The sequence below is a fragment of the Crocuta crocuta genome, unplaced genomic scaffold (genome assembly GCF_008692635.1).
Source record: "Crocuta crocuta isolate KB4526 unplaced genomic scaffold, BGI_CrCroc_1.0 scaffold5, whole genome shotgun sequence".
NCBI classification, from domain to species: Eukaryota; Metazoa; Chordata; class Mammalia; order Carnivora; family Hyaenidae; genus Crocuta; species Crocuta crocuta.
This window is the reverse complement of record NW_027530500.1, coordinates 4,332,564-4,346,813: the sequence shown is the minus strand read 5'-3', so window position 1 is coordinate 4,346,813 and position 14,250 is coordinate 4,332,564. Positions and strand designations below refer to the sequence as shown.

The following is a 14,250-nucleotide window of genomic DNA, read 5'->3' as shown; positions in this document are numbered from 1 at the left end:
CTTAAACATATGGGGAAAAGGGAGAAAAGTAGAGGTGGATTCAGAGAATTAATGGGTGTACAGATCTGAAGGAACCGGTAGGTCATTTTAAGGATGTTTCTTTCACTGGGAAGACAGCAGGAAGCCATTGGAGGGTTTTCATATGACCTGCCTTAGGGGGTAAGAGGATCTCACTTGCACTTGTGTTGGGAACTGATAAAATTAGAAGCTGGGAGGGCAGTTCCCTGAAGATGACAGTTGCTGAGGCAAGAGATGCCGGTGGCCCAGATCGCAGTGGTGGCAATAGAGGTGATGGGAAGTGGTCGGATTCAGGACACATTCTAGAGGCAGAACCAGAGGGCTTGTTCCTACCTCGGACCTGGGCCGAGGGAAGGGATTCAAGACAGTGGTAAGTATGGGGTTGCTGTCACCTGATGGTGAAAGATATGGGTGGCAGGTGGGCTGGGGGAAAGGTAGAACATCAGAAATTCCAACACGCAGAGTTTGACATATCTGTTAGACACCCAAGTGGAGCTGTAGCCGAGTGCTGTGTTTACTAACACAGAGTATCAACTCCAAAGTCGCCAACATATACTTATGAGACTTGCCATGTCTGTTGCTCAGTAATCTGATTTTGTGTAAGAAAAGCCAAACATTTGTATTATGAATATGAAACTTTTTAAGTTATAAATGAATGGACAGACTACATTTTTCAGAACTATCTTGAGCCCCACTGGGTCCCTCATACTTTTCCCGAGCCTCATCTGCCTCTGCCCCAGCTGGAAACTTGTGCATAGCCTCAGTTAGAGCTAAGTTAGGGAAATAACCACTCTGATCATTCTCCAGGAAAACTCCAGGCAGCGTTTTTGTTCTTCCTAATGCCAACGGAGAGAATGTGTGGCTAGCAGAAAACGTGCTGTCCAGATGTTTGAAGCTGGACTCTGATTTACATTCTCAGAAATGTCAGTCCCTGGCCTTCTGACTGGCTGAATCTCCCAATATCTTGAAAAATCCTCTCCCTTCTTTGAAGCAGCTTCTTTGGCCTTTAAAGAGAAATGTTTTGTCTTTTGTATTTCCTTGGGAACAGCCTGACACCCCAGAAAACAACCTCAGTGAAGCCAGAACCATGGAATTCCACAGAACCATGGAGCACGGGGAAGGCCCACAGACCAGTCTGGAGGCCTCTCCTCCCCACTTCACCTCCCACCTAGCTTGTCCACAGCCCCAACCTGCAATGATTCTTCTCTTTCAGAACAAGCTTTGATTGGGGGGAAATTACAAATTCTCACATAAATCCCATTATAATTTTTGTCCATATTCCATTTTTTTCTCTCCTTTCCTTCAACTCTTTCTTTCCTCACCCTTCAGCCCATGTCTACTCTGCTTTGATAAAGAGCCAAAGAGCTTCCAATGTGTCTTTCCTGCTCTCTAAGTCCTCACTGACACATCACTGCATTCACTTTTTTTGGGGGTGGTAGGGAGCAGGTTGAAGGAAAGTCTTGAGATCATGCTGAAGGCTTTCTTTGTTAAACAGTGTGTACCAAGAGAAGGCACTTCCATCCAAGTCCAGTTGCATATGAAATATCATTAGAACTTCAGGAGATAGGAATTCAGAGTGATTATCTACTAACAATTTCAGGTGAGGGCTTTACCCCTAGGACTGTGATGGGCTCTCACCCTTAATGGACCCTTCTCACTTGGGTAGTCCCTCCATTGTTCTCTTTCTGGGTCACGCCTTCAGTGGTTGGTCTTTGCCAAGTAGGGAGAAAAAGAAACAAAGCACCAGTTAAAATAAACTGATTAAAGAATATGGAAATTATACTCATAAAACTGCCCCTTTTTAAATAAGCAAATTGGGGTTATGCATCTTTTATTTTGAGTGTCAGCTTTACAGATGAGTTTTTCTAATCATAGTATGCATTGAACCAAAATGAACCAAGCTACAGCATCCATTCATTTTTCTCATTCTAGGAATATTAGATTTTTCTTTACCAAAGTACATTTTTCCCCTTTCAGAAACATATCCTTTTTTAAAGTGACCATAAGCAATGAATTTCTATCCTACCCTTTCATTGGCAAATTGAGTTTATTAAAACACTGAGATATGAAGTCTGTGTGAAGCTTATTAAAGATGTGTTCTGAGTGCCCAGATATTTCTTACCATTTTCCCCAAGGCCTCTCCTACTACATGCCAGATTGAATTTGGCAATCTTGAGTTTTAAAATATTTTAACGTGTAGAACAGAGGGAAACCATGTGTTTTCATTTTCATTTGTTTTTGTATTCATAGAATGCTGTTTTATAAAAGGTTAAGATTCTGTTAGTTGAAAGTCATGGAGTCCCAGCTCAAGCCCTGAATGGAATGGGGTTTTTTCTAGAACAATTTTGGGTTATCCCCCAGCATCTGATACAGATGAAAACAAGAGAAACCAAGAGAATATAGGATTAAGTACCTACCCACCTGGCTTTGTTCAGCTTCCCATCTTTAAAGCAATTAACTGTGTGTCGGGGGACGAAAGGGAGCAAATAATACTACAATTTGTCAATCATGGAGCATGTGTGCGTGCGTGTGTGCATGTGTGCGTGCGTGCATGTGTGTGTGTTTCACGCTGGAGAAAGGAGAGTGGAATGGAGTTGGATGGAGTAGAGAGGTCCTGTATGAACTTGACAGTTCCAGTGGGGAAGGTGATGGAGAACATGCACTGCAGGAACATGAGAATCCAGAAGCAGGGAGGTGCTGGGGTGCAGGAAGACAGGGGTAGGAGGGTGGGATTTCATGGGTGAGCCCCACTGGCTCTCCACCAGGGTGCACCCCAGGAGGAGGTCCTCGCTTGGAATGTGTGGATGTGGACACTGATGCGTCAAGTTTCTGAAACTCCCCACAACTCCACATTAGTGGGGGCAGGGACTTTGGTCCATCTAAAAGACAAGCCTCTTTCTTTCCCTTTCTACTAAGACTAAGAGCTGGGGACTGGAATCAAGAGGAAGGATGCTGGAGTAGGGAAGGCACTACTTGTTTTTGCTTATGTATCAATTGCTTGGTCTCTCTGAACATGTTCCATAGAAAAATTACCGGTTCCTTTTTTTTTTTTTTGTCTCTACTGTTCTTTAAGCCACAGTTAGATACCATGGAGTTATGGATATGCTTTTCCCAGACATAAGCCCTGTCAGCACAATTGTATGTTTGCTGTGTTGAGCGGAAAATTTCTAATAATATGTCTGAACATATGCAGGGATATTAGTTTCTGGGCTTTGAAACAATCATGCTAGAGGGCTTTCTACCTATATAGGACATTTAGGATAAATCATCTTACTTTTGCTTGCCTCATATTCTCAGAGGCTGCAGAATGAACCCTTTTATTGTATTAGACTCCTTCGGTAACTTCCTTACTCATACCTTCTCCCCTTTAAATTCATGACGTTTTTTTTCCCTCTAAAGATGATCTTCAGGAATTCACATATCTATCACTGCTTTTACTCTTAATTTTATTCATTATAAATATTGAACACTTGCCAAGTTCTTTCTTAGGCACAACAGTCCCTGCAGCAGAGAGATTTTAAATCATTGTGTAAGAAGTGAAGAGAATTGCCCAAACACACCATGCAGCAAATGGATGAGCTGGGATTCGAACTCAGATATAGAAGTAACCCTAAAGCTCATGATCCCTGTCCAGAAGCTATGAACATTGCCTTCCCTCCCATTAATTCAAGAGACTCTTGACATCTGTACTTCTTATCATTTTTGCAATATAATGTGTTTGTTTTACTTTGTTGTGGCCATGCTTCATATCCTGAATTTTCACTTAATCCAGTCTTAGTTTGTTATAATCATTTTTGCTAAACATTTACAGTAACTTTATGATAGCCCATTAATTTTATGTACTAAAAATTCCCTAAGAAGTTCTCTAATGTTGGACGTTTACATGGATTCATCATGGCTTCCTTGTGAATGATGATAACTAGCATGCATAGTTTTTTATATTTTGAAATATATTCTTAAGGTAGAGCCATTTAAGTACAATCGCTAGGTCAAAATGTATGAATGCCTCAGAGAATTTTTTAATGTGTACAGTGAAAATATTTTTCAGAATAGTCATACTATCTTCATCATATATAGTAAAGGCCTTGTTTTAAGGGTGGGTTGGCAGTTTTTGAAATGATAAAGGTTCCTTGTATGTTAAGTGAGCAGGTAACATCTTCTCAAATTTCACAAGTAGTTTAGAATAGATTCCTGGTCATCACCCAAAAGAGAATCGTGAGGACAGTGACCTCAATTATCTTCCCCTTTTTTTCCCCTTCTCTTTAAAAATGCAAAGCCTTTCCAAACTGTAAAGTTGTCATCTTTGTACATTTTGTTTGACGGTAAATGAAAAACCTTACAGATCCTGACCACTTCAAATGAACTTTAAGCCAATGGCAATTTGCCCCGATGTTGAAATGCTTCACGCAGTTGCCTAAATCAGCTGTAGCATGCCCTTGCTCAGTAGTACTGGACGGACCCGCATCTTAACGGCTAAGCCATAGAATTGTTTTGTTGTCACTCAAATCGTACTTAGTATAGAAATACGGCAGATCAAGTTCTATCAATCCATGCAGTTGGATATTAGACATTTTTGTGTTTTCCCTTCATTTCAACCAAATTGGTTTATTTTTGTTGGCCTTTGCTCTGTTTCCATAGGTGTTTGCCCAACTACTGTGAACATGGAGGAAGCTGCTCCCAGTCCTGGACTACCTTCTACTGTAACTGCAGTGACACAGGTTACAGCGGCGCCACCTGCCATAACTGTGAGTGGTCCTGATTCACCCACAGAATGGGCAGACGTCTGGGAGTTCAGGACACATTCAGCATGGGGCAGGCACTTTGGGTTCATTCATTCAACATGTGTTTCTCGGTGGCCATGTGGGATAGGTGCATGAATACAAGCCACATCCTCATGGAGTTTGTGGCCTGCCTGGAATGCAGATAGGCAATGGAATAAGTGTTGGAGGCAGAGGAGAGAGACCATTGTCCATCAGCACACCAGGGGGAGCTATTAAGTCAAGCGCGCTGTCTGGATGGGCTCAGTTAGGCTACCCCGATAAACGACTTCACATCTCAGTGGCTTAAGTGACCAGTGGTTGCATGATGCCTGTGTTATGTGCTTATCTCACGTTGGCAGGGACCCCTCTTCCACTTTGACCTAGTTCTGGGATGCAGACAGAGCTCTGCCACCCCGGAAGTCCCCATGACAGAAAGGAGGTCGAGGCAACTTATGCTAGCCATTGAAAGTTTTCCCCGGGAGTGGCAAACGGCACTTCCACTCACATTGTTGGCCAAGGAAAGTCACAAGGGCACACCTCAATTCAAGAGGTGCAGATCAGAGAAAACCAGCATCTAGGTGGTAACTGCCGATGACTGCATGTCAGTGTTAAGGAGGCTTCAAACGGGAGGCCTGCATCGAGCTTCGGTAGGAATGTGGCAGAAAAAGAAAAGAAAAGGAAGACTGAATGTGTGAGTAGTTTGAGTGCCACTGGAGAGCACTGACAATATGAAATGGTAAGCGAGGAAGCAGGGTGAGTGAGGCAGGCTGGAGCACACAAGGAATAAGGGGTGATGAGTAAAAAATAAATGAATAGCACGAGCCCCAATTACTGTAATTTTATAGTCTCGTTGGGGTCACCAAACAAAAACCCATGACAAAATAGAGGTTTGCTGTTTAGAGAATTGTGCCTCAAACGGTGTGAAGTGAACTGTAAGGATAATTTAGAAAGACACAATCTGAAGGTGCCGGCTCTAGTTGTAGGAGATTTCGTCGAAAATGTGAGCTGTGAAATTGACCTAGACTGTAGAGAAGTAGGAGAAGGTGCTACTCAGGGCTGGACCTCACCAGGGTTTCTGAGGTTCCTGCTCTTGCCAGGGTGGCACGTAGAGATGCAGAAAGCAAATGGGAGATGCCAGCAAGGCAGAGATCAGACTCTGATGCAGGGTGGGCACCGTCGTCACTGTCCGCCCCGAAGACCTCTCAGCCCTTCTGCAGGCTTTCCATGCCTCGCAAGGTAGCACTCGCCAGAGATGCCCAAGAGACGTCTAATCAAATCAGTGAAGACATAGCCCAAAGGTCTGTGAGGCTACTGCCGTTGGCTGCTTGTGGAAATGAAAAGGACCAACCTGGCTAAAACATCACCTGGCTTTATAGTGAAGTATTATTGGGGCACCTGGGTTGCTCAGTCGGTTGAGTGTCCGACTTTGGCTCAAGCCATGATCCTGGGGTCATGGGATCAAGTCCCATGTTGGACTCCACACTGAGAGTGGAGCCTGCTTGGAATTCTTTCTCTGTCTCTGTCTCTGTCTCCCCCTCTCTCGCTCTCCCCCCTCTGTCTCTCTCACATGCTTGCACACATGCTCTCTCTCTAAGATAAAACTAAAAAAATATTTTAAAAAATAATGAAATATATTATTTAAAATTGTCTAGTTAGCAATGTGGAAGAGTGAAGGGAGCACTGGACTAAGAGATGTTAAACTTGGATTTTACCTTCCTCTTGTACTTGACTGAGTGTATCATGGTGTCCTCCAGAGCTCAGTTTCTTTTTAAAATTTTTTTAATGTTTTATTTATTTCTAAGAGAGAGAGAGAGACAGAGAGAGACAGCGTGAGCAGGAGAGGATCAGAGAGAGAGGGAGACACAGAATCTGAGACAGGCTCCAGGCTCTGAGCTGTCAGCACAGAGCCTGACACGGGGCTCAAACCCACGTACCGTGAGATCATGAACTGAGCCGAAGTCGGATGCTTAACCCACTGAGCCACCCAGGCGCCCCTCCAGAGCTCAGTTTCTTCAGACCCCACATAATGAAATGGCTCTCTTAAGGCTATAATTACATGTTTTGTTTAAGAGTCCCATCAAATGCCAACCTATAAGTGTTGAGCCTAATTCCAGAAGTGCCATCACCAGTAGGCAAGACCAATGTCTACTTGAATAGACATGGTGCTCGACATGTGTGGCACTGTCTGGATTCTAGGTTGTCACATCAGTGCTCTTGTAAGATGCTCAGTGACCACCAAAACAGCCATCCATGTGACAGTGAGACCCTTGAAGGTGATTTAAGTCAAAGCTGCCCAAAGTGTGGTCAAATCACATGACAGAGTTTCGGTTATTTTTTTAAAGCTGATGCCGTTTACCTTCTCTTAATTTAACACTATTTTGAGGAGTTCATCTCTATGGGTACTCTTCTCCTTTAATTTTCTCCATCCATCAGGCTAAAAATAGAATCTTTCCAGCTTTAAGAAAAAGTGTGAAGTTGAAAATCGATGGAGGTGAGTGCTGATTTTTAAAGGAACACTGTCACAGCGGAGGAGCAGGAGACTCAACACACAAAGCCTTAAAAATACATTCTGTTTTCTAACACCTTCTATTCCCCTTGCTGTGAAATTGCTCAGTGCTCTATGAGGGTTGCAACACTGTTAAACTCTCTCTTCCCTTCTGGGCACCCAGCCAGGAGAAATCGGGTCCCTGGGTAGCTGCGAGGTCTGGCAAACGCACCTGGTATGGCTGTGCAATTCAAGAATTTGTCATCTCTAACTGATTTCTCCCCCTTCTCTAGTTGGGTGAGGACCATTTTTTCTGAGTCAGATTTGTAAACTGAGTGAATCAAGGCATGCTTTCCTGCCTGCAGAAAGCCTGTCCCTCCCAGTCCTCCTGCCCCCTGCATGGGGCATCAGAGATGAAAGTTGCCAAGATGCAGAAGATAACACGTAGGACACCCTCAGACAAAACAACCCAAGCAAATTCACAACCCTGCTCCTGTGGATAGGCCAATGCCTTCGGTGTGGTGGGGCCTATGTTCTTGAAGCAGTCATCCACAGAACATTACAAACAGTCTTCAGATTTGTAAGACAGATCGTATTACTTAAGACCGATGATTTCTTGAATATTCTTTTTTTTTTTTACTTTTTTAAATGTTTATTTATTTTGAGAGAGAGGGAGAAAGAGAGAGAGAGAGAGAGAGCATGAGCAGGGGAGAAGCAGAAAGATAGGGAGACACAGAATCCGAAACAGGCTCTAGGCTCTGAGCTGCCAGCACAGAGCCGCTGCGGGGTTTGAACCCATGAGTGAGCTCATGACCTGAGCCGAAGTCAGATGCTCAGCCAACTGAGCCACCCGGGTGCCCCTTGAGTATTCTTAATCTTTTGTCTCTTCAAGCTCTTCAGGGTGTCTTTTATTTTTTCATTATTGGTTCCTCCTACTGAATGTGAACCAACAGGGCTGAGGACAAGTAGGATTAACTTCTTTCTGTCCAGCCTTTGTGGATGAGAAAGGATTTGGGGGGAAGGGGAGGGTATGGTGGATTCTAAGAAACAGCACAATGGGAACCCCAAAGTTTTTAGTCAGAGCAGGTTGCTGCTAAAAGTAGATCTATCATCATTCCAGTTCAATTTTCCATCCCCCTTACGTGATGACACATAAAGAACTCGGGCATACAAGTTACATTACATTTCAAATATGCTTTGTTCAAAACCACCTGTTCAAGAAGGAGGTGGTGAGCATGTGGGCAATTCCTGTCTAATCTGTGACAGCTTCTCCAGGTAGGGAGGGTATGTGAGTCTCCCACTTATCCCATGAGCTGTGACTGAACACCATTATGTCATGTCTGTAAGTTGTTTTGGTTAGGAATTGTCTTTGCACTGTCTCCTCTTCTGCAGAGGAGAATTGCAGGGAGACCAATGTTTGCAATCCACACAAGCCCGGGCAACCCAACCAATGATCAGAGCCTTCAGACCAGCCTTCAGATAGTTACCAATGTTCTTGGTTTGATACAATGTGCAAGTTCAGAAGGTTATGCAGTTAAAGCCAAACTTCCAAACCGTTGCAGTATATCTTGGTCATCCTATACCATGAGTCCAAGTTAATATTAAAAGGAAGAGGTTTTGATTATGGAAGCTTAATGCATAATTAGTCTACAGTGTAATGATAAAATGAGTTGGGTATTACTATCTTTTATAGATGATCATATGGAGAGCCAGAAAAGTTACATACCTTCCTCAAGGTCACACAGCTAGCGAAGTTGGGACTTGAATGGATGAACCTGGCTTCAGATGCCAGACATCTTTGAAGCCCTGTATTTTGTTTCCTTTTCTCAAACAAATAAGACATCTGCAAACCTCTTAATGTGAACTTCGTGATGAGGCATCCATGACTTCCTTCATACTGTGTGAGACACATGGGGCATTGTGATACCATAACTGAAAATTAGAAGACTGAGAGATGAAGAGGTTTTTGCGTTCTAGAATAATCATGCAGTCATTATGGAAGAAAGTAGAATGAGTTAGCACTTAAAAGAGAGCAAAAATTCAGAATATAAGAAATAGGAAAGCCTATGGGCACTTGGGTGGCTCAGTCGATTGAGCGTCTAACTTCAGCTCAGGTCATGATCTCACACTCCTGGGTTCGAGCCCCAAGTTGGGCTCTGTGCTGACAGCTCAGAGCCTGGAGCCTGCTTCAGATTCTGTCTCCCTGTCTCTCTCTCTTTCTCTCTCTCTCTCTCAAAATAAATAAACATAATAAAATTTTTTTAAAAAAAGAAAGAAATAGGGAAGCATATAAAAACAGATAGGCAAGAGCCAAGATGTGATGGTAGGACTATCTATGCTGTACTTTGGAACACTGCATATACTTCTTGGTCTCAAGAAACGAAAAATAAGTAGCTCCGTTCATTCCCAAAGCCCAAATGATATTCCTATAAAGCACCTTCCCCCAGGGCAAATCTGAGCTCACTTCCCACTATAACCAAAGCTTTTTATGGGCTATTGCAATATCTATAAATACCACTTTAATGACTACATAATAAACAGTCCATTTAATGACTTTTATTCAAACATTGTCATTTTTTTTCTTTTTGGGGGGAGGGAGCCTGTGTTCTTTACAAATATTTATTATTATAACCATCTGTAGTGAGCATCTTTGTGCTTAATTCTTAAACCCCTCATTGTCTATTGTTTTCTTAGGATTCCTTAGTAATGGTATTATTGAGTCAGAGATCATGAACAGTTTTAAGGATCTTGATTCCTATTTGCAGCTTGTTTTCCTAAAGTCTTGCTACAGTTTGTACTCTGATCACTATTTTCTGATATCTTGGGGGTTTTTTAAATTATTTTAATGTTTATTTTTGAGACAGAGAGAGAGAGAGAGAGAACATGAGCGGGGGAGGGGCAGAGAGAGAGGGAGGCACAGAATCCAAAGCAAGCTCCAGGCCCTGAGCTGTCAGCACAGAGCCTGATGCAGGGCTCGAACCCATGAACCGCGAGATCATGACCTGGGCTGAAGTGGGAAGCTTATCCGACTGAGCCACCGAGGCACCCCTTCTGATATCTTGTTTTACCTTCTTTGCCAGAATTGCTTGCTATAACTTATAAAACTGTTCGACTTGCATTTTTACTAAAACATTTGATTATTTAAGTGGAAATTATTATTGACCCTCATGGTGAGTTCCAGATGAAGAAAATGATTTATGTATTTATTTATTTTTTTTTATTTTCGTTTTTAGATGACTTCTATGGTAAGAATAAGACTGTCACTGTAGAATTTTATTTCATCACTCAACAAGTACCTTTTGAAAACATCTGGTGTCAGTAACTATGCGTGTGATTTCTTTCACATTGAGGAGACTCAATAAGTGATGCAAGCACTTACTTATCATCCTCTCTGTGTCTCTTATTGAGTGGGACTGTCCTTGATCTTCTCAGGATGTCTGATGACATCCATATGGTCCCTTTCGGGGAATCTCTTTACCATTTCCCAGCCTCGGTTAATCCTTTTGAGCTTCACAGCCTCCCTGACATCCTAACAATGCCTTTTAGCTCACTTTGCAGCTGGGCAAGAAGATGTCAGCTTTCTTCCTCTCCTAAGCCTGATACAGTGCTTCTCCCTCTGGGTAGTCAATAGTCGGGTATTGACTGGGGGCATCTCAAGTTGTCTGGTTATCAGACTCGACACTAGTCATCACAGAGGGATAACGCTTCTGCTGTTTCAAGAGTAGGCAAATGGTCTGTCCCTCATGGTGTTTCGTGGTTGGAGCAACAGGTTAGAGAGGGCAGGGGATTTTGATAATTAGAGGTTTATTTAAAAGCATTGCTTATAGCCCTTAGCTCAGAGCAGCTCATATCCTTATATTATTCTGTGGGTTTCTTATGAAGACCTAAAGCAAATTTGTCTTCGTGCTTAACCCCAATGCCTTCTGCAGATGTTCCCAGCTACAACCAGACACCTGAAGGAGAAGAAAATAATAATAATAATAGTAATGAATTGTGGAATCTATGCCCTGCTTCATTTTATGACACTAATCACAGTCTTTCCTGTCATCATTATTTTTATTTATGTGAACTCCCCTACTGAGGCTGAAAACTCCTTTAGAGAAGGAACCATGGCTTGCTTACATTTGTACTAAACATCTCCAAGGAATTGGTGGCGTAAAGGGTGTACCATGTAACTGGCAAGACGGACAGTTAAGTGGGAAAGGGTCATTCGGTGTGCCATTAGACGGGACTCCAGAAGGACAGGGTGGTATCTGAATCTTTTCTGTCTCCAGCCACGTGTCTAATCCTTGACACACGGTAGAAATCTGCTGTTTGCTGTTCAGACAAATGGATACATGAGGTACGGGACCACAGTGGTGGTAAGTTACAAGGGCAGAGGCATCGTCTCCTTCTGGTGAGGTGAGAAACTTCTCAGTAATTGACCTTTGAGCCCTGAAGGCTTGCCATGGCTTGGAGGATGAGAAAGAGTAAGGGGAAAGAAGAATGAGCAACACATAAAAAGGCAGAGAAACGTGAGGATCATGCAGCAAGGAGAGGTCTATTCAATACCTAGCATGGCTAGGATCTGGGATGTGAGGGGGGATGTGGACTGGCAGACAGTGCAGCCAGAGTAGACAATGGAGGGTAATTTCAGAAGGAGCTAGCTTCTCTGTTGACCCTTTAGGAGCCAGCCACGATGTGTTGGTTTCGCTTTAATTCTCAGGAATGACTTGCTAATATTTATTTTGTTGTTTGTATTTTGCTTATTGGAGTATTTTTAAAAGGGAATTATAACTCTGATGGTTTTGTAGAGCACATGCTGAAGTTGGAAGACGAAGATGTGGGCACAAGGAAGAGATACCAGAGGCTCTTTACAATCCAGTGGACAGCAAATAATGAGAGTCGGAGTGAACTAGAAAGAAGGGAACTGACTTGAAAGGCATATCTAAAATTGGATCAAACAGACTTGAAGACAAATCAAATACAGCAGAGAGAAGGATGACTGTTAGCTTTTTAGCTAGGAAGACTTCATGAATGAAGAATGTAGTGACTAAGTTCTCAGGTCTGCCTGGGCCTGACAGCTTCCTGTCAAATCCAGGTCTTACAACTTTCAAGCTATATAACCCAGGGCAATTTATATGAGCTCTGTGTGCTTTGACTTCTTTATTGGTGATATGGGGGTAATAATAGCAGGCACCTAATGGAAATATCACGAGGCTTAAGTAAAATAATCCCCCTAAAGTATTTAACCTGGCATCTGGCAAATGCAAAGTGCCTGCTTCATGTTAGGTGCTCTTTCAATAGATGGAGGAGGAGATTTAGTGGATGCTGTTATCAGCTCAGTGTGGGGAGCAGTGTCAGTCTGGAGAGGTGCTTGCTGTGCTGAAGTAGCCAGAAATCCCCAAGTGAGGTCCAGGAGGAAAATCAGAATCATGAGGGATCCGGTTGCGGAGGCCTTCTGAGTAGCTGAAGTTGCACAAACGTGGTAGCCAGGGCTGGAATGTACAAAGTAAACCATTTGAAAGGACTCAAGAAGAGACACAGTGAGACACACCTGTGAAGGAATGGTGAGTCTAGGAAGAAAAGGAAGACTAAGAGGAAGTGGTAACTTAAAAGGTAGAAGAGAAATGTTCCAAGAATAGATTATAAACATTCACGTCTGAGTGATATCCCCCATCCTAGGGTATGGTGATAGCTGAGTGACTGGATGAGTCGTTTTAAACAAAATGTCTTTTAAACAAAAGAAGAAGTTGCAGTTGGGGCACCTGGGGTTGGCTCTGTCCATTGAGTGTCTGCCTCTTGATTTCGCTTCAGTCACAATCCTAGGGTTGGGGGATCAACCCCCGTCAGGCTCTGCACTGAGCATGGAATCTGCTTAAGATTCTTTTCCTTTCCCTGCCCTACTTGTACTCTCTTTCTAAAAGCTAAACATAAACATCATCATAATAATAGTAGTAGTAATAAATGGAATAAAAAAAGTTGTAGAAAAGCACAAAAAGGTAAGGAAAGAAACCATTTTTCCATGGGCAGTCTATGACTGTGAAAGTATTGGAATGTGTTGGAATTTGCTGTTCCAAGAACATGTGTGAATTGATGACTGTCACAGGTGTTGTCAGGATCCGGGGAATTCAGAACCACTACCTGCCAGCCACTGAGATGATCTGGCTCTCCTTCAGGAGCAAAGGTTGTTATCTTTGCATTCATCAGGAAACAAGAGAAGGCACTGTGTAAGGATGCGGGGAGTGGGGAGTGGGGAGGGATGCTTCTCTGTGAAAAGAGAGATTGGAGCAGACTGAGCTGAAGGGAAAGTTCTCAAAGGATTTATGGGGTCTGTACCCCAGGGCCAGACTTGGAGAGGCAGAGAAGTCTTAAGAGAGTGTTTTTCCAGAGTGAGAACCAAAGGAAGGATTCTATATAAGGATGAGCACCGAGAACGTTTGAGCTTCTCCCAAGGCACTAGCCTAAGGGTGAGGGAATGGACGTTTGTTTAGTTCTAGCTTCTTTTAAGTGCCAGGGATTATATCTGGTGGCTAATCTTTGCCATCTCACTTTCTGGGGCCCCTTTGATTCTTAGCTCTGACCTTGTTAGACTGTGGCAATTCTTCAGACAACTGGGTGTTCACATGTGCAAACCTCTTGACCAGAAAGACTTCTTACCACTTTTTTGGCCCAAGTAACCTCATCAAGTCCTGCCAGAAGCCTACTGGGACCTTTCCTAGATGTTGACCCACTTTGCTCCTTCAGTACCCATTCACATATAATTTATTCTACTATATGAACATGGAAAGATTGGTCCTTGTTTAGCTTTACAAACTGCTACTGTTCTGTGCATCCCTATTTGTATAATATCTGGCACATATGGATGAGGCACATAGAGGATCAATGGATGCAAACATCTCTTTTACGACCAAATGCTTAAAGCCACAGACCTAGAGGAAGTGGGATTTGAACCCAGTTCTAGAAGGCCTAAAAGCACTTCCTCTTCACATTACAGCATCTCTAAGT

General features: G+C 43.0%; 1 protein-coding gene across 2 annotated transcripts in view; it reads left to right on the top strand.

The window, feature by feature from the left end:
• Positions 1–14,250, top strand: part of CNTNAP5 (contactin associated protein family member 5) — an 801,668-nt gene that overhangs the window by 481,550 nt on the left and 305,868 nt on the right. For both annotated transcript variants that reach the window (XM_077766729.1, XM_077766728.1), the window contains exon 11: positions 4,657–4,763. In XM_077766729.1, coding sequence (XP_077622855.1) covers positions 4,657–4,763 — 107 coding nt within the window. The remainder of the gene's footprint in view (positions 1–4,656; positions 4,764–14,250) is intronic.